Below are 25,319 nucleotides of genomic sequence, written 5' to 3'. Positions count from 1 at the left end.
TATTCAGGATGGTTAAGAGGCGAAGGACCACCAGCCACTCCGAGAAGACGAGACGCTGCCTGAGGAAGAGCTGCCGGCTTTGGTGAGAACTTCATAGTTATAGACCTGAAGAGTCATCTTCACTTGAATTTAGTGATTTGTTCACAGCACCATCAACACGTTACCAGTGAAAACGAGGAAGAAGAGCTCGCCTATTTGGGTGTATTTTACAGCAGAGTCTGGACAGCAGCACCAGCAGAACAGCCGGCTTTTAATCTGAAAGTTCAAGTTGAAGTTCCTGTTGAGGAAAAATATCGACATGACCTCTGACCTCTCATCAGAAACAAGAGTCCACCAGAAAAACAGACAAAGACAGACAGAGAGACGGACAGACAGACAGACAGACAGACAGACAGAGAGACAGACAGAGAGACAGACAGACAGAGGGACAGACAGACAGACAGAAAGACAGAGAGACAGAGACACAGATAGAGAGAAAGACAGACAGAGGGACTGACAGAGAGACAGACAGAGAGACGGACAGACAGACAGACAGAGGGACAGACAGACAGACAGAAAGACAGACAGTCAGACAGACAGAGACACAGAGAGACAAACGGGGCAGAGACACAGACAGACAAACAGACAAACAGACAGAGAGACAGAGAGATGGACATACAGACAAAGAGATGGACAGAGAGACAGACAGACAGACAGACAGACAGAGAGACCGACAGACAGACAGACAGACAGAGGGACAGACCGACAGAGGGACAGACCGACAGATATTTATTTTGTTGGAATCAAACTGTTTTAAAGGTGCATTCAGTGGCAGTAAATAGAGCAGAGTTGTGTTTTATTTTGAAAGATTTTATTAGACTTAAATCTTCCTCAGTGTGATTACTTTGAGGCTTGTTTCTGTCTGTCGGCCATCAGCTGGTGATGAAGTTAACAGATCCTGGTACATTAAACCACATCTCACCATAGATGAAATAAACTAGTGTATTAATTAGTCATCAGGCGGCATCACGGCTACAGCAACACTAATTAATACACTGACTGAACTCGTCTGCTTTAGAGAAACTGGAGACAAATCAAATGAATTCACAGCGTCTGGAACTGAGAGCTGAGTGAAGGTCGGTCCTGTCGTGTGTTGGTTCTGTGTGAAGGCTGCAGTCAGGATGTAGAGGGTGGAGGAGATGTTCCGCCCTCCTCTTCCTCCTCTTCCTCCTGACCAGGACAGGATGTCAGTGGAGGCGGTGGAAGCGGGGGGTTGATTTAACACCCTGTCCCATGAATAGAGCGTTACTGCTGAAGATAAGAGCAGGAAGAAGGAGAGGGAGTGAATTTGAAGAGCGCAGAGTTAACAAACAACACGCCAGCAGAAGCTTCATCACAGGCAGCAAACAGCAGCTCATCAGACGCTGCGACAGAGAACAGTTTCAAGAGAGAATCCATCTTTGTCATTCCTGATGAACAGTTTCTCCCTGAAGCCTGCAGCTTTCAACCTGCAGCTTTCAACCTGCAGCTTTCAACCTGCAGCGTTCAGTCAGTCTGTGGCGTTCGGTCTGTGGTGCTCGGTCTGCGGCGTTCAGTCTGTGGCGTTCAGTCTGCAGCGTTCAGTCAGTCTGCAGCGTTCAGCCTGCAGCGTTCAGTCTGCCTGCGGCGTTCAGCCTGCAGCTTTTAGGCTGCAGCGTTAAAACCGAACATTCAGTTTAATCCAACATTTTGCTGCGAGTCTCTCGAGAGAGAGAGTCATGAATATCAGAAAAATCATTTGTTTCTGTAGACGATGAATGTTCAGTCAATTACTGGAGCTGATAAAGTCGGCTCAGGGTGGTGCCAGAGAGTCACCAACAGAGAAAGTGAGTGAAGCTCCATCTCAGCACAAAGTTTCACACTCTTCAAATTCACTCGTTTAAGTTCACAACAGTTGACATTTACATGGAAACACAGCAAAAATAGACTTTGTCCTTTCAACTGATGTTCAAAGTTGTGCCATGAAAGAGTGACGGAGGGTTATTTATCTGAATGAACACGAGAAGCAGCAGCAGAGCGACGGTCAGAGGTCTGTCAGGGCGTCAGTGGAGGGCCGCGGGTGGAGGTCCTGACATGAGGATACACGACTGACGGTAAATATGTATCTGTCAGTATTCAACAGACCATAAACTGTGTTTCACTGCTGTTTCTGAACTTGTAGCTGCAGCCACGTTTCAGTTTTTCAGACTTGATAAAATATCTGCACAGTAACTGTGAGACTGATCAGAAACTCTGATTTTATACTGACACGTATCTACAAACCTGTCAGAGTCTCATGAGAGAAGAAGATACAACCTGTTTTCAGCTCGTGTATTCTTCAGATAACTCACAGGGTTCTCTAATTAATTAACATGGTTTATTTACCTGTAGAAACACAGTTTAGCTGAAAGCTTCAAAATTACCAAATCTGGAGATACGTGGTTTCCACTGGTCCGTTCGTGGACTGAACTTCCAATATCAAACAGTACAGAGTTTGACAGAATGGAATGAATTCATCCTGATTTAATTCATTTTCACATGAAAATAAAAAAGTGAAAAAGAAACGTGTGAGTGCAGTTCAAACAAAAGAAACGTGTTCACGTTACACTGATAAACTGTTTCACTTTCACACTTTTCTTCCAGAAACTTTCTTTCTTTCTCTAACGAATCTGTCGTTGTGAAAACATTGATAATAAAAGGAGAGCGAGCAGGTGGTCAGCCATGTTTTTACTCACTGCTGAGTTCCTGCATGTAAATCGCTTCTTTACACGTCATTATTTTGTGGTTTTGTGTCAAACAAACAGGTGAATAAACTGATGTTGAACAGTTTTTATATCTCATATGAAATTTGAAACTCAATTAAAACAACATGAGATCTTTGTCTTCGTCTCTCATTGTATTATTATTCATATTATTAAAGTTGTGATCGTCTCCACATGGAGTATCAGACTGTTCACACCTCCTGCTCCTGCTGGATGCTTCCTTCTTCAGGTTTATTAGAACAACCGAACATGTGGGATGTACTCTGGTATTTCCGACAGACGAGGACTCCTTCGTTCTGAAACCTCCACAACAATTGAATAGAAGGAAACGCTGCTCGCTGACTTTTTTCCTCCCCACAAAGACTCACTTCCCTTCAGCTCCTCCATTCTGCTCATCTGAAGCTGGAGGACGTACGAAAACTGCAGCCGAGCAGCATGGACGCCCTGATTCTGCTTTTCTTTATACCCGCGAGCTTCAGCTGTGTGTGTAAGTACTGCCATCAGACTCCATTCATGCTGGTCAGAGACTCCAACATATCCTGAACAAACTACAAAACTTATTTCAAAACGTTTTTTCATTCAAGTTCTGTCAAATAATCTGTCATACGATTTAGATGTCAGCATAAAGGAAATGTGAAGAGGTGCAGGAAACAGGAGTTAAACACATTTATGTTTAAATGTCCTGCATTCAAAAGCTTACTTGAAAAATGTCAAAGAGTTGGTGTATCAGTAAACTGTTCCTGTCAGTGTTTCTCATCATCTCTGATGTTTGTGGATTAATATTCCTGCTGCATTAATGCTGCATTTTACTGCTGTAGATGTTTCAGGTTGAGCTCATTTGAACTACTTTATATACTGTTGGCTGGTTTAATCTACAGCGATGCATCATATTCTATAAGATCATCATGTGTTTGTAGCCTCGCTGTCCTGTGAGAACCTCGTATCTCAGAAAAACAGCCTGTTTTCAGCTTTGTGACAATGCATTTTCAGCTCATCCAAGAGGCTTTTTAAACAGTTTATTTAGCTGAAGAAGGACGAGAATTTTCTCAAGACATGAAAACTTCATCCTTCAGTTTATCACGAACACAACAGCAACACATCTGGAGATACGAGCTTTTCTGTACAAGCAGGCAAAACTGTAATCTGAATAGTAACTGGTGACTAAAGCTGTCAGACAAATGTAGTGGAGTAAAAGTACAATATTTGCCTCAGAGGTGTAGTGGAGTAGAAGTTTGTATTAGAGTACAGTACTTGAGTAAATGTAGTTACATTCCACCGCTGTACTCACGCACATACTAAGTAAGAACAAAGTTTCACAACTTCTGAGCCGTGAAAAGAAATCAAACTACATTTGACACCTGCGACTTCCTTCTCAGGCCAAATCTGGTTTGTTAAAAATAAGACAAATATATTCAGATTTTTATTTAATTATCACTTCTTTAAAAACCTTTTCATTCCCCAAAGTCATTTTTAGTAAATACATGATTAAAAGAAATGATGAATCATTTCAGTTCAGTGTGAAGTGCTCTGCATGTATTTAACAGATACTCAGTACAGTTTTAAACACAAAGTTCTCCAACCTGCAGCCTAATGTACAAAGTAAAGCACATGTAAATCAAATGTACATCAGAAGAGGAGGAAGAAAAGGGAGAGGAGGAAGAGGAAAGAGACAAGCTTAGAGACAATAAAAACAAAGATGGAGGAATAAAATCAACAAGACAAGAATAAACAGAAGATAAAAATCTAAAAAGGGATGCATAGAAAATAAGATTTGAAGCATAAAACACGTGAAAAATCTTCATCTGCTGATGAAATGACTGTGAGGTAGAGGAGTAAGTGTCCTCAGCTGTGCAGCAGCTGTGGAGTTAAAGTGTGAAACAGCGACAGACTGAAGGCGACGCGTCGCTGACACGATGATCGTCAGGTTCGTTGTTGGTCACGTCGCAGGATGAAACCTGCTGCAGCTCCTTCAGAACGAGACGACGTGCTGCTGTCTGTGATCAGATACAGAAACATGTTCGTCAAACACACACTCGTTCTAGCGGGTTCTCCCTGTGACCTCAGAGTCGTCAAACATCCTCACAGCGATTCTCCTGAACCGAGAATCTTCTGTTCGAGGGGATTGGGTACGAAACTGTGGAAGACGTGTGATGTGTTTATCTTCAAACTTTATAACACATCTTCACACACAGTGAGGACTCGTCCTCATCACTCTGTTAGAGATCTGCTGATGTCCAGCGTGAATAAATGGAGCGATGACCGTGTGGACAGCTGACAGATAAAACTGTGAACTTGTCCTTTAGGAACAGTTCAACCACGTTGAAAGTGAAACCACACAATGAATGAACCTCTGACATGCTGGTGAAGAAGGAATACACCAACCCACGGCTCATACTGGTCAGAAACCTTTATTTAGTTTATATCTGCCTGATATGAGCTCATGTGATAAGTCTCATCACATGAAGACTGACGTGTTGGTCTGTGGATTATTTCACTCAGTAATAAAACAAAGGGACGAACTCTGTAGGACACTGTGAGACAATCTGACTCACATATCGTCTCTTTATCGTCATGTCAGAAACCTACTGAAGACACCTGGATGGTTTTTTCTAACTTGAAGGAGAAATAAAACTCTGTTAACACGCGTTCCCTCTGAGGCTTCTGAGCACCACAACACAATGAGCTGAACTCGTCCAGTTTGTGCTCCTCAGAGCACTAAACCTTTAAAGAAAATCCACACTGTGTCATGAATTTCCCCTCTGAGGTTTAATATCTCATCTCATCTCATCTCATCTTGTCTTATCTCACCTGATCTGATCTCACATCATTTTGTCTCATCTCATCTTGTCTGATGTTATCTGATATCATCTCATTTCATCTCACCTGGAGTTGGACAGGCAGTAGAACTGACCCTCTGTGACACCTTTGTGCTGAACTCGTGTCTCCTCAGCCGGTTTCCTCGTCATGTTGACCCCGAAGAGGTTGTGTCTGGTAACCCAAGGTCAGGTCGTCGTCCTGGGACGCTGTGATGTCACTAACCCCGCCCAGCAGTGGGAGTGGCTGGGCGGAGGCAGGTTGGCCCACGCTCAGTCCTCCAGGTGTCTCTGGGCGGATCCCAGCCCCCACCTGCCGCTCCACACCCGCCTCGCCAAAATCAGCGCTTGCAGCAGAGCGCCGTCGTGGAGCTGCGACAATGCAAAGGGAGCGTTTGGATTGGCTGAGACACGCATGTACCTGAAGAAACTGGGATCACGGGTGGTAATTGGAGGAATCACGCAGACCTCAGAGTGGAGGAAGTATGATGTGGACTCAGGAGGACATCAGCTGATGACGTCATTATGTCCTGAAACAGGTGAGAGGAAGCGGGATGATTGGTGGTTCCTGGAGTTGATTCTTTAGATTCTGAGCTCCTCTGCAGCAGCTAGAAACAGAAACTGTCCTGATTTTAACAAAGTGAAGTACAGAAAAATAACTGCTGTCTAAAAACATAAAACACAAATACTGAAAACCAACGATATGAGATCAGTTAACAAAAGCCAGAGTCCTTATGTGAACATATGACGTGAGACACATGACAAACTGCTGAGTTCCTGGATTTTTAGTGCTTTGTGTTGTTAGGACTGTCAGAACATGAAGGTTCTAGTTTTCTTCGGTTCTCTCTCGTTTACATCTGAATAGATACATTATGATGTCACAGATATACAAATTATATATATTATATAAATTAATTATATAACTTTTTGAGCAGGCTTTAGCTATTTAGCTTATTTCCACTGAAAGCAGTGCAACTATGCTAATGATATTCCCATCAGCCTCAGCTGTAATTAGCAACTGTTAGCATGCTAACACGCTAACCCCTAAATTCCACCGGGTGTGTAGCATCCGCTGAGATCAAGCCAGGCAGGAAGTCAGACACAGCAACAGTGTAGAGAATCCGGTACATTTTCAAAATAAAACATCCTGTGCAGACTCCTGATCATACAACAACAATAAACACAATTTACTCACCCATGGCAGAAGCACAAATATCAAGGAAAAATGTCCAAATCAGCTAAATCTGAGCAAGTCGACAAAATCAGGCAGAGAGGACGGAACAAAAATGCATATTTATTCTGTTGTTTAGCAGCAGAACAAATTCTGTTGCTGAACATTTTTGTGAAACTCGGAGCTTTCAAAGTTGGGTGGGAAAAGTATATATGAGGTATGGATAAATTAAGCTACAATAAAGAGTTAACAAACACTGATGAACCAGACCTTGAAACTTGCTGATGATGACGATGGAGTTGGACTTTTTATTGCAAACAAAAGTAATATGACTCTTCCAGCTTAGAGTTTCATCCATCAGGACTCCAAGGAGTAATTGGGTTATTTCCAATGGAGTTTTATTGTAGACATACCTGCTACATATGAGCCTCTCGCAACAGGAAGTGTGTTAATGAGAAGTGGTGTACATAAGTGACAGCACAGCCAGAGACAGAGGATGACTCTCCTGATACTGACTTCCCTCACATTGTTGCTGGTGTCTGTTAGTTCACTCAGTCAGGCAGGAAAAACGTCAGCAGTGTTCTTCCTGTCAGAGTCTCAGCCAACATCTCAGAGAAATCCCTCCTGTTTCTGCATGACGCTCAGCACCGAGCTCAGCTGATGTCCGCACGTTCGAAACGTGGAAACTGGTGACACATTGGACCAAACAACTCATCTTTTAAAACCTAAATGACTCAATTTGGTGAAAAGCAAAATCTGGCTAACATGCTCACAATGACAATGCTAACATGAGACCAAGACACACAGTGCAACCAGACTGAGAGTCTGCAGCCATGTTAGCAGCTCTGTGAGGATGTGCTGAGACACAGTGGTATGTAGCATGCTAGCATGCTCACAATGACAATGCTTGATTACTAATGTTTAATAGCTTTAATGTTTACCGTGTTCACCATCTTAGTTTAGCTGGTTAGCATTCTAACATTAGCTAATTCTCTGTAAACACAAGGTACAGGTGAGGCTGATGGGAAAGCCATTAGTTCTGCAGATAAATGGACATAAACCAAAGTGATGGACACATTAACATGTTGACCTGAGGATGGTGCTTGATGAAAAGTCAGAGGATCAATAAAGTATTTACATTTCAACCCGATGTGGACATGCCTGAACTACATTTAATCACAATCATCCAATAGAAAAAACACAGAAAATCCAGTAACTATGTCATCTAGACCATAAATACCATCTGTGAATGAGATGCGGTGTACCCTGAGACGTGTCCTAAAACTGGCCTTGATATAAATACAGCCAATAAGGTGACAAGTGGATGTTGTTGTTAATACTGTTCAGTATGAGGTACTTCTTCTTTCATAATAACTTCGGTTCTATGAAGAGGTGGCTGTCAGATGCTATATCTAGACGTTGTGTTCTACCTTGAAAACCTTATGAAAACCTCTGAAACAACGCCCTGGACAAGCTAAAACTGGTGTTTAGTTGCTCTTTAAATATTTTTGTATACCTTCTGTATGTTTTTAATTTTTCCACTATCATGTCACCACAGTACTTGTCCCCTTATTTTTCAGACACAACTCCTCTCTCCACCTTCTCTTATTCATCCACACATAAACCCCTGGGACTCTCCAGCACCGTCTACACCATCAGAAGTCCTGCCATGACTGTCACTGATGAACAGTTATCAAATACAGTAAACACCCAACGAACCACCAGACAGATCACCACCTCAGAGGTCCACAGTTCAATAACTAATGGAACTTCAGCGTACGTGAACGACATCACCAAACCTCGAACCAGGAGGTCAGTACCAACACATGTCGATCCTGATGTTTCAACATCAGTCGCAGAGCTGTCAGCTTTAAATGGCAGCCATATTATCTCCTCGAGTCCAGCTGTGTTCACGACTGACCGATTCACAGATGTTTCTGAGAGTTCATCAGCTAGAAATTTCCCTCAGCTCAGGACTGAAGCCAAGACAACAACAGAACAACAAGACATTTCCACCGCGTCATCCTTCTTGATTGGAAATGAACCCGAGTTGACTGAAACTGCAGCTGTGACTCTGGTTTCCTCCACAGTTTCCTCAGAGCCGAACAAGAGCGACACAACAGATCCTTCAGTCACCTCTGAGGTCACCTCTGAACTTACCTCTGAGGTCACATCTGAGGGCACCTCTGAACTTACCTCTGAGGTCACATCTGAGGTCACCTCTGAACTTACCTCTGAGGTCACATCTGAACTTACCTCTGAGGTCACATCTGAACTTACCTCTGAGGTCACATCTGAGGTCACATCTGAACTTACCTCTGAGGTCACCTCTGATGGTTTATCTGTTGTTTCTGATACAGAATCAAACCTACATACAACTTATACAACACATTCAACTACTAACAAGACAATAACACACAATGAGACCTACCTTTCACCTACATCCACCACAACTACTCCTGCTATGACTGCTCATGTACCTTCAACAGCAGGTATGTCCACATCAATTCTGGAGACAGATCGACCATCAATCCATCAAGTTTCTACGAATTCCCAAACTTCACCCACAGTTACCTCATCACTGCTGACGGTCTCTACAGTTCATCCAAAACTATCAGCCAGCACCATGATGGAAGGTGCTCCGCAGACGTCTCCAAAAGACGGGGTGATGCCCACAGGAGGGATCACCACCTCAACTCCAACAGTCCCACCCACAAGTCCTACACCTACAATCACACCCAAACCCAGGACCACCCCTGTAACCACACACAAACCCACGACCATTCCTGTAGCCACACCCAAACCCATGACCACTCCTGCAGCCACACCCACATCCATGGTCACTCCTGTAGCCACACCCAAAGCCATGACCACTCCTGCAGCCACACCCACATCCATGGCCACTCCTGTAGCCACACCCAAACCCATGACCACCCCTGTAACCACACCCAAACCCACGACCACTCCTATAACCACACCCAAACCAACTACAACACCTACAACCACAGAAACTGTAACCACCACAGTCATCTTAACCACCACCACTCCAATCACCACCACAACACCTGAAGCTACAACCAGAACAACCACAGCTCCTCCCTCGACAGCTCCATTAAAAACCACAACTGCAGAATTAACCACCACTACACCTGTGAGTACTCCTGTTGCTTTACGTTTGCATCTCTGTTTGCTGCTGTTCTTTCATTACTTAATGTTTAATCTTATTGGAACGCAGACACCATAAATACCTGCAGAGTGAATGACATTGCCATGAACCTCAGCTGGACTTTGTATTTACTGATGAATAGTGCTAGCATGCTAACATGCTAAGCTAAGATGGTGAACATCATACCTGCTAAACATCAGCATGCTAGCATTGCTAATGCTAATGTTAGCATTTAGCTCAAGTACCACTGTGTCTTAGTACAGCCTCACAGGGCTGCTAGCATGTCTGCAGACTCTCAGTCTGGTTTCATCGTGTGTCTTGATGATGGATTTGGAGTTTAGTTGTTTCATTAAGGCTTGAAGAGAAGTTTGTTTTGGGGTATGTTTGCTTGATTGACAGGCCAGCCTCTGCTCAGCCGTGGTGGTTCTAAACTCTGTCCAGTCTTCATGCTGACAGATTTCATGGCTTCGGCAAATAATTAAACTAGTAGTGAGAAGTGACCAGGAAGTAAGCTAGAAAGCATCTGTTCAGAAATGTCTGGGTGACACTGGAGGTGCTGCACAAGGCTGGCCAAGCGGTTCAGTCACATACGTACAGAGAAAGAAGAAGTGTTTCTGCGTTTAACAGCAGTGGAGCTGCTGTCGCTGCTGAACTGTACAGGTGTATATATAGCATCAAATCACAGCAGAAGTTGTCTCAGGACACTTCCCACAGCGAGCGCTTACAGGTTGATGGTTTACATGAAGAAATCATTGAAGTGAGTTGTTGAAGGCCTATGGGAGAAAAGCAGTCTAAATTTATGTCAGGTCTAACAACTGCCTGGACTGGTGAGGAGGAGGGGAGGTGGAGACCAGGTCACCAAAAGCAGCTTTTTTGCTTTGTCAGTGTCCATGAGCAAGGAACTGAACCTTCGCCTGTTCAGCAGGAGCATCAGGATGAATTCTGAAGGTGTTCTCCTCTGATGGGTCTCTGTCTTCATCGTCATTCTGTACACATTCTATTATTAGAGCCTGTTTCTGGCCTTGGGTCTGAGGCCGCTTCCTGGTTGGATAACTCTTATTCAAGCGTAACAATAGTTGGTTCTGCTCTGACTGATGGAGCTCAGTTTGATGCTGAAGGTCGTCAGAGAAAGTCCGAGGCGGGCAGGAAGGAAACCAGGGTGGGGTGTCGGTCTGCAGAGAGTCTGTCTGCCTCTGCGCACAGTGCGCACAAAGGTTGGAGATGGATGGATGTTTCTGTCCGCACTGTTTGAGAAATGTGAGTGAGAGGAAGCCTCAGACCTGCGGGAGCTGATGGAAGACACCAGGCAGCTCCTCTTCTTCCTCATCTTCATTTTGAGGATGAAGATGAAGGTGTAGATGTGGCTGGAGTCTGGGCTGGAACGCGGCGGGGACTGTTGCGCGTGTTCCGTGTGGATAACTGGACACATTGTTCTAACTTCACGTCGTCGGCATGTCAGCTCACCTGGGAATGAACCTCGTTTCTTTGTTGCTCATCGAGCGGACGGATTTAAATGAGAGGCCGCGATGTTCAGATGCGCCACGACATGTCTGATACTCGGTTTATTTTGGAGCGTGAACGAGGTGAGCGAGCGGATCTGTGTGTGCAAACCTAAAAAGAAAATAAAGACATGATACCTGTAAAGTGCGGAGGTGAACGTGCTCTCCATGTTTCCAGTAGATCGTGTTCACTCGCGCTTCTGCCTCCTCGAACAGCAGGGATCAGACCCGGTGGCTTGTTAGCGGAGAGACACTCAGATCTCAGAGTTTTGACATGTACACAGACCGTGACAGGCTTGTGTACATTTGATCATGTGATCCATATTTAGATCGAAAATAGAAGGCTGTGATTCTTACTTGGTTCTTCTACCTGCAGCCACCAGCTGCAGAAACGTGCGTAGCATCGCAATCTCCAGGGTTTTTTTATGCGTAATTTTACGCACAGCGCACAGAGTGGAACCCGTCATTAATGATCAGATCTGTGCTGCTGCAGGAGATGAGATTCAAGTTACCAAAGTCAACAGAGCAGCCGACCTCTTACTTTGAGCAAATCTCCAAACTCTCATGGAGCCACAGTTTGTCATAGCAGAGTTATTATCAATTATCACTTATTATGATTTTCAATTAACTAACTAAAGATTAAATGAACAGAAAAAAAGGAACCAGGATTCGAGTTGTAGCTCTCGTTGTTTTCTTCATCTCCTCACTGGCAGCTCAGTCTCTTGCCCAGCACATTTGTTATGTGGTGTATTAACATTTGATATTTCAATATCTGCAGTATATATAATCACCACAGGCTGTTTCTTCCTCCCACAGAAGAACAATTTTCTCTTTACAAACATTACTGTCTGTTTTGAAGGGTTAGAAAAGATGAGATGACCTCACATGATGTGAGCGATCAATAGTTGTTGAAAGTCTCTCTTGTTTTATTATTTCTATCACTGTATTTCATTAAGTTACCTGTCGGTCTGTCATCTGAGGGCAAGGCCTGCCCACCAGCCTTGCCCTAACATGACCTGACAGCACCACCAGCTCTTGCTGCTCACCTGGCGTGATGTCACTTCCTGTTTCAGGTCCAGTCCCCCGAGGCTTCTCGCTGCTCCGCAAACTTCACAGAAATCAGCTCCAGCTCAGATTCTGTTGTCGTGAAGTTCACCACCGCCGGCCTCTCCTGTAACTTCACCCTGCTTACTGACTCCCGGCCTGAGTCCACTGACTGTGGCCTGTATGGGGAGTCCAGGAGCACCTTCATCTGTCGCGTCCTGGGTCTGGAACCCGGGACTTTCCACCATTTAACTGTGATTTCCAGGAAGGATGGAGAGAGGAGCAATGCGTCAGCGCTCACAGGTGAGAACCAGAGTTCATCTGCTTGGATCAGTGTCTCTGTCGTAGTTCTTACATTGAGTTTCTCCTCTTTAACCGCTCAGAAGGTTACAGCTTCAGCTGCAAGATTACAACAATAGTTTATTTCTAAGATCAGATGAGACTTTGTTGGTCTCAAGAGGGGAAATTCAGGAGAGAAATAATAACACGCACCTGCAGCAACAGTCAAGCTGAATCTGTTCAGAGCTGAAAGACACAAACAAACAAAAATTTTTGAAACTTTCGTCCTCATTAAACATGAGCAAAGCTCAAGTGTTTTAAGTCCACCATCGTTCACTCGGGTTGACCTGCAGGCAGTCTTCTTCTTCTCTGTCTTTGTTGGTGTCACTGCCACCTGTTGGTCTGTGAACTGATGGGAAATAATTCCTAGTTCAGCTCCAGAGAGGTCAGAAAGTCTTGAATCTAGACTCTGGAACAATCAGAATATACTGAAGCACCAGACAAAAGTGCTTCAACATGGATCCTACAGGAACCTGAACCGTGTGAAACAAGACGCCACAATAACGAGGATATGAAACATGTTGGAGCTGAGCCGCCTGAGAGCATCGAACATTCTTTTAGACATCAGAAATATGATAAAAACGGACTTTTAATGTGGGGCTTTAGAGGCCCTCCTCATGCTGGGCTCTGAACTGTTCCACTGTTCCCGTCACTGCTGCGTGAGGATTGATGCAGTGAGAGAGGATACAGCCAAACCTCCTGTCCAGGCACCTACACAGAGCCAAGGCCGCAGTCTGGTCAGAGCGTCCTGATCCGAAACCATCACTGAGCTCTCTAACAATGCTCTTCATCCCATCTCAAGTGTTTGTTTCCAGAACAGCCCCACCCCCACCCCCCACGAGCCACTTCCCTCCTCACATTGTTTGTGCAGCAGCGGATGCAGCAGGCCTGTTTTTCTAGGACACAAAGATTAGAGAGTAACATTTCACTTTGTTTCTTCCCTGGAGAGCTGAAGATCATCTGAAGGCTAATGCTGAAGCATCACTGAAGCACAGCTACTGTACGCTGCTGAATCTCTGCAGCTTCCTGTGGGGGTTTATCACGGTGCAGGTGTGACGGTACACCTGTGGTCCCCACAGGTCTTCAGGCTGCTCAGTCGGTGGTTTATCAGGACGGTTACAGTCAGGCCTTTCGTCCTCGGGGTGTCACTGAGCTGCCAACAGGAAGCCGTGAAGTCTCCTCGGGGAGGAAACCATTATTAAGACCGGCCAGAGTTCAGCACGGACTTTACTCTTCGCGTTGGGGGTCGTTCTCTCCATCCTGCACCACCTACTCGTGTTTCCTGTTCGGGCTCGCAGCGACTCCATGAACACGTTTTGTTCTTTAAGCAGCTGAAACAATCTTATCAACCTCCTCCATCTCTACACACACACACGCACAGGCACATACACCACACACAACACACACACGCACACACACACATACATACATACACACATACACACGGGCACACAGTCACACGCACACACCGACTACACACTACTCACACACACATACCACACACACACATTACACACACAGACACACACACAGTACACACACACACACAGACACATTTCAGTACTACTATTCTGAGGATTTGTACTCATGGTACTCATCGTACTGTAAGTTTAAACAGGTCAATACTTCACGTCAGAAGAAACATCTTTATATTGTCAGACAGATCTGAACTCTGACCCCCCTCTCCTCTCCTGTCTCAGACCCGGTCGGTCCGGCCCTTCTGGAAGTAAAGCTGGACCAGGTTCAGGCTCAGTATAGAAGCCAGTCTGTGGTCCAGAACGGGTCTTCAGGTCTGCGGGTGTCCTGGTCTCGTTCTGCTGGTCACGTGGACTGGTATGATCTGACTCTGGAGGACACCAGCTCCGGATCCACCCGCAGTACCAGAATCATGGGCTCTGCGGCCCCCCAGTCTGGTTTCAGCTCCCTGGTCCCCGGTACTCTGTACAACGTCAGTGTGGTGGCGATGGCCGGGAACAAGAGCGCTCCACCTGTGCACACCTCAGCAGCAACAGGTGAGACACAACAACACCTGCACATCCACCTCCGTCTGTGGAGCTCTGAAATCCAGACTTCAGCTGGCCAGAAACACTGTGACGTGTCTTACAAGCTCCTCCCACACCTGAACCCTCAGGTGAGTTAGAAAGTCAAACACACATGAGTCTCAGGAAGGAGTCATCGTCCAACTTTTCCCTGGAGGAGCATCTCATGACCTGTTATTGTATGTAACCATGGCAATCCTGTGTGTCTGTATGGACACAGGAGGTAGAAATACACACTCAGAATGCGACATAACACGACAACATGCCGTTCAGCTTTCAGTCCAGGAGTCTGTCCAGCAGGTGACATAATGTTTATCACCTGTAAGGACAGGTGATCTAACAACATGGACACACCTGCAGTGACACACCTGCAGTGACACACCTGCAGGAGAGCAGCTCCTGTGCATTAAAAACAGCATGTTGTTGTGCATTACGTGTCCTTTAAAGTTTCCTATTCTTAGACTCAGAACTCCTCTTCATCACGAGCGAGTCAGAAACTTTCATGACTCAACATTGACTGAATGCTTGTGTCCCTCGTCCAGCGCCGTCGTCTGTCCGCGGCCTCCAGGTGGCGTCCTCGTCCTCAGACAGCCTCAGTGTTTCCTGGCGGGCCGGTCCGGGCAGAGCCGAGCGGTTCAGGGTTCTGCTGACAGATCAGGACGGGGTTCCGCTGAAGAACGTCACTCTACAAAACACCGTCACCTCCGCTCGGCTGGACGGCCTGCAGCCCGGGACCCTGTACACCATCACCGTGGTAACAGAGGCTGTCGGCCTACGGAGCTCCGCCTCCAAACAGGCTGTCACAGGTAGATATTATGGGAAGCTTTTAAAGAGCTCTTTTAGCTGCTTGTTTTGGTTTTGCTGTCTGTCCGCTGCACACAAACAGCAGACAGACGCAGCGAGAGGAGCTCTCACCTGGCGAACGTGACAAACTCAGGTGTTCACGTGAACTGACATCACTTCCTGCTGTCCCTCAAACACTGATGGATGAAAAAATATTTCAGTTTAACATGTTTCTCAAGTTGTTTCCTCCAAAGATGGAAACCAGAGGTGACAAGCATGTTCACACACATTCAGCTAATGTGTGAACACTACATACATATAGTACTTATACACTGGTATTAAAATACACAGCCGTCACCACGACAACAGGCTGTAACAATACATTAAAAAATACATCTACTGATATGCTGAGGCAGCTCACAGGACATTATTCACCTTTTTTTAGAAGAGACTCTGATCGTTTGTCAGCAGTCGAGTCCCTTTGCAGCTTTTTGTTTTACTTTCCAGCTGCGTCACTCTGCTGTTGTTTCCAGGATATTTTAAGCTTTTCTCCACCCTTCCTCTGACTGCAGCTGGTCATCTGAATCGTCCTCCACCCAAAAACTCGCTCACTTTAATACATCTGTTCATACCTGAGTCCGACGGGCCTAATTTCTTTATGTCTGAAATCCAACCACATCTACGGCCTGTGACGGCCTCCTCACCTTAAATCCTGCCTCTGTATCTCTGTACCAGCCGTCCAAACCTGCCACAATTTCCCCCATCATCCCCTGCGTGTTGCGCCATCAGCCATACTTTAGATCTGATCCAGGTCATCCCACATCAACTTTGTCCGCTGCTGTTTTTAAGTGATTCAATTAAATTAACATGTCTTTTGCCAAAAAGGCAAGACGGCGACTGAGCTTATTGCCGTATTTTATCTTGCTGGTTAGAAGCTGATTCAGTGCATTCAGATCTTGTATCTACTCATTTCTTTCAAACATATTTCCATAAAGGCACTCGCTCAATTTTAACTCTAATCATGAGACGTGAGACGAGATAAACAGATTATGAGACCAAGCCTCCTGCATAGGAACAAGACCCTCAGACTGAAAGAGATGCAAAATGACAAAAAAAAAACAAAACATGGTGGCCTCATCATTTGTGGTCGTTTTCATTCTCTTTGCGGTGCTTTTGGATTGCGGACCCCCTGGCCCCTCATTGCCCCTGATCCAGACCCAGCAGGCGTGAGTGAGATGGTTTCAGATAAAGTCAACTTTCCTGAGTTGGAGATCAGTTTACAATGAAAAGTAAAACCCTTGTTTTATTGTTCAACATGTGCAGGGAAGTTCTGGGTGTCTATAATCTGTACCGTCCTCTGTGACCCCCCCCCTCAGTCCCAGCAGCAGTGTCAGATCTGAGGCTGGACAACAACGGCAGCTCAGACAGTCTGCAGGCCTCCTGGGTGTCACCTGAGGGGGGTGTGGACATCTACCTGGTGACCCTGTCGGCTCTGGGATCGACCCCCCAGGAGCGCCGCCTGCCTCCCAACATCACCAAAGTGGTCTTTGAGGGTCTGACCCCCGGTCGCAGCTACCAGCTGTGTGTCAGGACCACCGCTGGAGGACAGAGCTCAGAGTCCAGGACCAGCGGGAGGACAGGTGCATGTTCAGGAGACGTCCAGATGTTTCAGTCTGCTTCATGTTCCTCATGTTCAGGGCTGAAACTCACCTGTTGTAGAAAATATCTGATTCTTTGACTGAAAAGTCAAAGTTTAAATAAGCCTAAAACATAAAAACTCAACTAAGACACCCAAAGTGCATTTCACTAACGAACAGCCAATCACAGAGCTTCACACGTAATAAAACAGTCAGCAGTTTAAATCATTTCACTTTCAGATTCTGGATCAGTTCAAAATGGATTCAGGGACTGATTTGTTCAGAGTGTTTGTCTTAATAAATTACAGTCAGAAACGAGCAAAATTCAAAAACTACCTGATCAAAGTAAACCAGACTACAAATCTTTCAGTACCTGGCAGTATTCAGCTCTGTACTCTGGACTTATCTCAGTCTTGTCTTATGCTGTTTCAGTCCCTGAGCGAGTGTCGGCTCTCTTCATGACGCCTCTACTTGACGGCAGGACGCTGAGGGTCAGCTGGTCGCCCCCCAGAGGTCACTGGGAGAACTACAGCATCCTGCTGAGGAACGGCTCGGTGGTCCTGGCGAACCACACCGTCAGTAAACCGAGCAGACAGCACACGTTCTCCGTCCTCAGCCTGGGTCTGGTGCCGGGACGACTCTACACGGCAGAGGTCACGGTTCACAGTGGCATTCTGGGTAACACGGCGCGCTGCTACGGACGACTGGGTCAGTTTGTCATTTAACTCAGTGACAAAGAAAAATGAAGTTCAGTGTCATTTAGTCACAGAAAGAGTTCACTCTGAGTGTCACTCACTTGGTGCTTCAGAGAGTAAAATATTAAACACAAATTATTATTAACTGAAATTAAGAAAACAAGACAGGAGATATTTTTTTAGGAATAACAGTATTTGCCTCCTTCGCTCCCTCCAGCCCCCCGTCCCGTGCAGCAGCTGGTCGTCCGTCACGCTGATGAAACCACTCTGAGCGTCCTGTGGAATCGACCGGTCGGCGAGTGGGACGGCTTCACTGTGGTCCTCAGGCCGGCGGACCCCGCCACCGCCGTAGCCCAGAGGATCCTCTCCTGGGAGGCCAGAGAGTGCACCTTCAACATCCTCACCCCAGGACGCCTGTACACTGTCACTGTGACGACCAACAGCGGCAACCTGACCAGCTCGGCCTCTGTGACCGCACAGACCAGTGCGTCTGATTTATTTACCCTGTCACTGTTTGTTCTTTTAAAGATGGGAGAAGTTTAGCGCATTATATGTCAACAACAACATGATCTGTTCCTCTAGAACCCAAACATGTCACCAAACTGCAGACTCCCAACCAGTGAGCAGGAGGTTCCTCTGCAGAGAAAAGCAGAAGGAACCACTCTAAAAACTAAATGAATGTGAAAAAATCCTCATATTCAGTAGAGATGGGATTTACGGCTCTTTGAGGGGAGCTGGATCTTGGTGAGCCGTTCCTTTCAAAGAGCCGTTCAAAAAACTGGCTCATTTGGCTCATTTTTATATTTATTATGTTTTATCTTGGAAATAACCACTGGCAGGAATGAATTTAGATATCCCACCAATATGAGTTTTAATTAGTCTGAAATATTGATTATAACGTTATTTGACATGTGTGGATTAGTCTGATCTGGATTAATTGTAAATATTCCACAGGGTGGCGCCACATCACTCTGCTTTGACAGTGCTTTGCTTTTTTTTGTTACTGGCGCACTCACGTGAAGGCAGCGTGCACAAGGTGGCGTGATGCTATTTGCATATCTAATAAGCAGCGCACAGCTGGGCAGCGCTCCTCCCCATGTAACTCAGAAAAAGAAAAAGAACGGTTCCCAGCTGTGACTCGGTTCCCATCGTTCATGTTAACGAGCCGTTCAAAAGAACCAGTTCGTTCGTGAACGTCACAACACTAATGTTCAGTCAGCTGGAACATATGCATGTAACTACTAGTTAGCTTGAAGTAATGGATAAACACATAAAATAGCTTAAAGTGATTAGTAAACAATTAAAATACTTAGCTTAAAGTAGAGAACAGTATAGAAAGTTACCTTAAAGTAATTGATAAACAGTTAAAATAGTCAAAGCAGTGCACAGTCAGAGTAGTTAGCGCAGAGCCTTTGCAGGATGCATTAGAGTTTTTTCACAGCAGACATTTTGACCTTTGAAGCACAGGCGTCATTTATAACATTATTAATTGCTGCATAGCATTAATTGCTGGAAATGAGGATCATTAACGTTAATGTTCCACCTGAGTTTCCTGCTGCTGATTCAGTTCAGATGTCTGCTGTGAAGGAGGTCCATGACTCTTGATTCATTTGGGAAAGATAAAGAAACCAACGTGCTCTCATGCTACAATCCTAAGGTTAGTTTAAAATGAAGAGACATGTTCATGGTGAAGTTATTGAAATTAAATTCAAATTGGCTCCTTTTATGACCATTTTATTAGAACCAGTTAGAATAAAATCTGCTTCTGTCAGAGGACGTTTGTTGGAGTCACAGGATGTTTTTCAGATGATTTCTCCTGCAGAAGATGCTCACACTGTCAGAGCAGAAACACCACAAACAAAGATGGAGTCAGTTTCTAACGTGGTTCCTCTCAGGTCCAGCTCAGGTCACCAGGCTGCAGGTCTCCAGCGGCGGCAGCACCGACAGCCTGCAGGCGCAGTGGGAACGAGCCTCCGGAGACCTGGACTCTTACCGCGTCCTGCTGGTCCACGACAGCAGCGTCATCAAGAACGAGAGCGTGGAGGCCGACGCCACCAGCATCAGCTTCCACGCTCTGAGACCCGGAGCTCTCTACAGGGTGGTGTTAACCACCGTCAGAGCCGGACAGACCTCCAGACAGACTGTCGAAGAGGGGCGCACCGGTAAGACTGATGGGACCTCATCTGAATGTGTAGACATACTGTGTGTGTGTGTGTGTGTGTATTATAATAAAGTATTCTCTCAGGGGACTGAAAAATGGTTTGGATTAAAGGTTTTTATGGGTTTTTCTCTGTGATAAATAGTGATTATTTTCATTATAGATCCATTCAGGGATTTTTGTCTTAAAAAACAGATCCAGTGCACTGCAAGAAACGGATGCTGCAGTTTGCAGGTCTGGTGCTCATTTTGGCTGGAAAGTGTATTCAAACCTACTTTATGCTGATCTGAGACGAATAGGTGAGGTGAGATACGTGTGTGTGTGCGTGTGTGTGTGTGTGTGTTTGTGTGTGCAGGATGTTACTGAAAAGCAGGAATCTGTCAGGAATTTTCAGGAAGTGTCGACAACAACAACGACCTATCAAGGTCTGTCTGTCAGAGACTTCCTGTCAGGAGGAGGAAGCGGCCGAGCTTCATTGTTGAATTACAACACGAACACTTTACTGCTGCTGGGAAATATTTTCATAGTCACAGGAGACTTTTTAAAGATGAAAGAAACCGAAGGAATGAAATGTGTATGTGAATAAACACATTTTTAGGTTCAGTGTGACCTCTGGAGCATGAAGATGAGAAAAAGTAAACTCACTTTTTCTAAAGATGAAAAGATGATGATGCTCTCTGTTTAGAGCAACATCAGGTGGACAGTGTCCAGGTGTCCAGGTGCACACGTCTCTAACCTCCCCCTCCTCTCCCCCTCAGTCCCGGCTGCAGTGGGTGAGGTAACTGTCAGTAACAACGGTCGGATGGACTTCCTCAGCGTGTCGTGGCGTCCGGCTGCAGGCGAGGTGGACAGCTACCTGGTGACCCTGAGCGACCGCGACAAGACGCTGCACACCGTGTCCGTCTCTAAATCCAGTCCAGAGTGTGTCTTTAACTCGCTGGTGTCAGGACGTCTCTACAACATCTCCATCACCTCCCGCAGCGGCATCCACCAGAACCACATCTTCGTCCAGGAGAGAACACGTACGTACCTGGCTGACTGACAGCAGGTCTGCCATCGAGGGTCAAATTGACCCATGACTCATGTCCTGACCCCTGAAATATTCTGCTGCATGAATTGTGTTTTAGTGCCTTTTTTGATTGTTTTCTGAAGATTTGATCGTGAAGACGTGGATGTTAGTTCTCGTGGTGAAGGTAAACTCTTCATTCAGCAGCTGAAGGTGTAAACTGAGCTCTTTTCTCTCGCAGAGCCGTCGAAGGTGCAGAACCCGACAGCGACTCACGCTGCTCGTGACGACTACCTGAAGGTGTACTGGCGCCACGCGGCCGGAGACTTCGATTTTTACCAGGTGTTCATCAAACACAACAACATGTTCCTGCAGAACAAGACGGTTCTGAAGACGCAGAACGAGTGTGTGTTTAGCGGCCTGGTGCCCGGCAGACTCTACACGGTACTGGTCAGCACCTGGAGCGGGAAATACGAAACCAGCGCCTCCACCCACGGCAGGACCTGTGAGTGACCTCTGACACTGATACAGAGACTCTTTAACTACCACTAGGGGGCAGAGCTGGTAAACTTGGCCACAGTTTGACACCAGATTAGAACTAACTTCAGTTCCTTTCCTGTCGGTCCTGCAGTCCCAGCAGCAGTCCGGTCCCTGGCCCTGGCTGGCCGGGGAACTGAGGACCTGCGGGTGACGTGGTCGGCCGCTCCCGGTGACGTGGATCACTACGAGGTGCAGCTGCTGTTCAACGACATGAAGGTGTTTCCTCCGATCACTCTGGGCAGCGGCGTGGAGGAGTGTGTCCTGTCGTCGCTCACACCTGGACGGCTCTATAAGATCCTGGTCTCTACCTTCAGTGGCCCCAACCAGAGGGCCCAGTTCATAGAGGGCCGGACAGGTTAGACCCTGTGAGGAGGGGGAGGTATTACTGGTGTTTCCTGAAGTGAAACGTCTGCTCTTAACGTTACACTTCAGAGCAAAGCTGTTGGTTCACATGGTTCTTGCATCTATTCAGATTTATTCTTGTACGTAAGAACGTACAAGTGTTTTAAGTGTTTACTAGCTTCTTCTTCTCTGCCTTTGATGGCACACTGCAGCATATGTTGGTGTGTTACTGCCACCTGCAGGTCAGTGGGACAGTGTGACACCACTGACAGGACTGTGTGTCCTCTGTTATAACACCTGACAGGTGTAGCATCACCTGCTGTACTCTGTTCTGTTCTTCCCTCCCCAGTTCCCAGCAAAGTGAAGAACATCCACGTCAGTAACAGCGGCGACAGCAGCAGTCTGAAGGTGAGCTGGACCCCCGGCCAGGGCGACGTGGACGGATACTCTGTGTTTCTGTACAGACAGAGCAGACAGCTGGACGTCCGGCCCGTCCTCAAACACCACAACGAGGTGACGTTCGGCTCCCTGCAGCCCGGACAGATGTACAGCGTGACGGTTCAGTCGGTCAGCGGCGAGCTGCTGAACAACAACACGGCCACTGGACGCACAGGTCAGGACCACTAACTCACAGCTTTTACTGCAGTTAAAGTAGTAACATCACGATGCTGAAAAAATCCTGCAAAAGAAAAAACTGACAAAAGTGTTTAAAGGTCCAGTGTGGATGATTGAGGGGGGTTTACTGGCAGAAATGGAATCTAATATTAATAAGTGTGTTTTCATTAGTGTAGAATCACCTGAAAATAAGAATCGTTGTTCCCTTAAATGAGCTCTTCATATCTACAGAGGGAGCAGGTCTAGTCCGCCATGTTGCACCGCCATGTTTCTACAGTGGTCCAGAACAGACAAACCAAACACTGACTCCAGAGAGACACTTTCACATTTTTATGTTACCTGCAGGCCACCGTAGGGGAGGGTGAGGCCGGGGGTGTTCAGCTGGTAGCAATCTGCAGTCTCACCACTGGATGGCACTAAATCCTACACACTGGACCAAAAGCATCAACAGAAAAAGAACCTGTGCGGCAGCAGAATGTCACTGTGATGCTGCTGTATCATGAACTATACTGTCTGATTGTTATTTCTGTCCCTATAACATCGGTTATACGTTGGTGTGGTTGCTGGAGTTCATTTTAACAATATTAATAATACAATTTGGTACTTTAACACTTAACAATATCTCATTTTTAAAACTGAAATATAAATTGTATGAAAAGCACAAAATAGCTTAAAAAGGAAATACTCAAGTAAAGTACAAGTGCATGAAAAATGTGCTGTACAGTATTTGAGTACTTTCCACCACTGGTCAGGAAATACTGTGGTTATATGTACATATACGATATTATATTTATAAAGAAAATACAACTCACGCTAAGAGAGGAGACAATATTTAAGACATAATTATACAGGACCTGATTTTCAGTGTGTATAAATCAATAAATAATATAATAATAATAATAAAACTCTCACTGGTTCTTCCAGTTATTTAAACGCAGGCACAGAGGAGGAAAACATGGGAGCAATAAGTGGGCATTTTAAATGAAAGAGAAAGTACTGTATTGTATTGTATGTAAGTTTTGTGTAAATATTGAGTACATGCAGATACAAACCTGTGAATATCCTTGTGTACTTTTCCTGCTGACACATATCTTTATATTAACTTGTTTACCTGTGTTCAGTGCCCTCAGCAGTGACGGGTCTCCAGGTGGAGGACCTCCACTCCACCTGCAGCCTGCAGGTGAGCTGGCAGGATGCTCTGGGTGTGTCTGACGGATACGTCCTGCAGCTTCTGGACGACAGAGGCGGCCTGGTGACAAACTCCTCTCAGCCCTCTGGACACACGAGGCACAGGTTCGACGGACTCACCCCGGGAAAGAAGTACCGAGTCCTGGTCCAGACCACCAGCGGGGGAGTCCACAGCCTGGGGGTCAGCGCCGAGGCTCGGACACGTAAGATTTCCTGTTTATGACTCATTGTTAGCAAAGAGAAAATTAATGTTTGGAAAAAAAAGCAAAGAAGTTGCAAAGTAGCAAAAAAATGTAATGATTTAAGAAGGTATGTTGAGAAAGATCCTTGAACCTGATTGTTAACAGTGTGAAGCTTCACTGTTTCACTGAGTAAATGAAGAACAAAGTGACGTTTAAAGAAGCATCTCTGAGTTCAAACAGGCCGAAGCACCACGACGAGTCACTTCTCACACAAACAGAAGCCTCATCGTTCACACATTTCACTTATTCTGCTTTCCAATCACACAAAGAGCTGATCCCTGTCATCATCAGCATCATCATCATCATCATCATCATCATAATCATCATCATCACCATCACTGTCATCATCATCATCGTCATCATCATCATCACCATCACTGTCATCCTCATCATCAGCAGCAGCATCATCATCAGCATCATCATCATCATCATCATCATCATCATTACCATCTCCATCACCATCATTGTCATCATCACTGTCATCATCATCATCAGCATCATCATCATCATCATCATCATCACTGTCATCATCATCATCGTCATCATCATCATCACCATCACTGTCATCATCATCATCCGCAGCAGCATCATCATCAGCATCAGCATCATCATCATCATCATCATCATCATTACCATCTCCATCACCATCACTGTCATCATCACTGTCATCATCGCATCATCATCATCATCACCATCTCCATCACCATCACTGTCGTCATCACTGTCATCATCATCATCAGCACATCATCAACACCATCATCATCGCATCATCATCATCATCACCATCTCCATCACCATCACTGTCATCATCACTGTCATCATCACTGTCATCATCATCTGCATCATAATCATCATCATCACCATCACTGTCATCATCATCAGCGGCAGCAGCATCATCATCAGCATCATCATCATCATCATCATCATCATCATCACTGTCATCATCAGCAGCAGCATCAGCATCATCATCATCACCATCACAGTCATCAACATCATCATCATCATCACAATCACTGTCATCATCATCATCATCATCATCATCACCGTCATCATCACCATCAACATCACTGTCATCAGCATCATTATCATCATCAGCAGCAGCATCATCATCATCATCATCATGATCAGCATCAGCATAATCATCATCATCATCATCACTGTCATCATCATCATCATCAGCAGCAGCAGCAGCATCAACATCATCATCATCACAATTAATGTCATCATCATCATCAGCAGCAGCAGCATCATCATCATCATCATCACTGTCATCATCATCATCA

At 45.6% G+C, this 25,319-nt stretch overlaps 1 protein-coding gene across 2 annotated transcripts in view; it reads left to right on the top strand.

Annotated features, from left to right (window-relative positions):
• Positions 1–3,098: 3,098 nt before the first annotated feature.
• The window catches only part of LOC121607389 (receptor-type tyrosine-protein phosphatase beta-like), a 34,625-nt gene continuing 12,404 nt past the window's right edge, over positions 3,099–25,319 (top strand). The window contains exons 1-15 of one of the 2 annotated variants that reach the window (XM_041938138.1): positions 3,099–3,246; positions 5,710–6,111; positions 8,324–9,894; positions 12,482–12,755; positions 14,492–14,803; positions 15,373–15,636; positions 16,990–17,253; positions 17,683–17,958; positions 18,163–18,429; positions 19,841–20,107; positions 20,862–21,125; positions 21,351–21,614; positions 21,741–22,004; positions 22,341–22,604; positions 23,728–23,997. In XM_041938138.1, the coding sequence (XP_041794072.1) occupies positions 3,195–3,246; positions 5,710–6,111; positions 8,324–9,894; positions 12,482–12,755; positions 14,492–14,803; positions 15,373–15,636; positions 16,990–17,253; positions 17,683–17,958; positions 18,163–18,429; positions 19,841–20,107; positions 20,862–21,125; positions 21,351–21,614; positions 21,741–22,004; positions 22,341–22,604; positions 23,728–23,997 (5,275 nt within the window). In that variant the 5' untranslated portion in view covers positions 3,099–3,194. Of the gene's footprint in view, positions 3,247–5,709; positions 6,112–8,323; positions 9,895–11,138; positions 11,493–12,481; positions 12,756–14,491; positions 14,804–15,372; positions 15,637–16,989; positions 17,254–17,682; positions 17,959–18,162; positions 18,430–19,840; positions 20,108–20,861; positions 21,126–21,350; positions 21,615–21,740; positions 22,005–22,340; positions 22,605–23,727; positions 23,998–25,319 lie in introns of those variants that run through there. The other variant, XM_041938139.1, reaches the window with a different exon arrangement.

This window comes from Chelmon rostratus, chromosome 6 (assembly GCF_017976325.1).
Source record: "Chelmon rostratus isolate fCheRos1 chromosome 6, fCheRos1.pri, whole genome shotgun sequence".
Classification (NCBI taxonomy): Eukaryota; Metazoa; Chordata; class Actinopteri; order Chaetodontiformes; family Chaetodontidae; genus Chelmon; species Chelmon rostratus.
The sequence above is the reverse complement of the archived record's forward strand: the minus strand, read 5'-3'. Positions and strand labels throughout refer to the sequence as shown.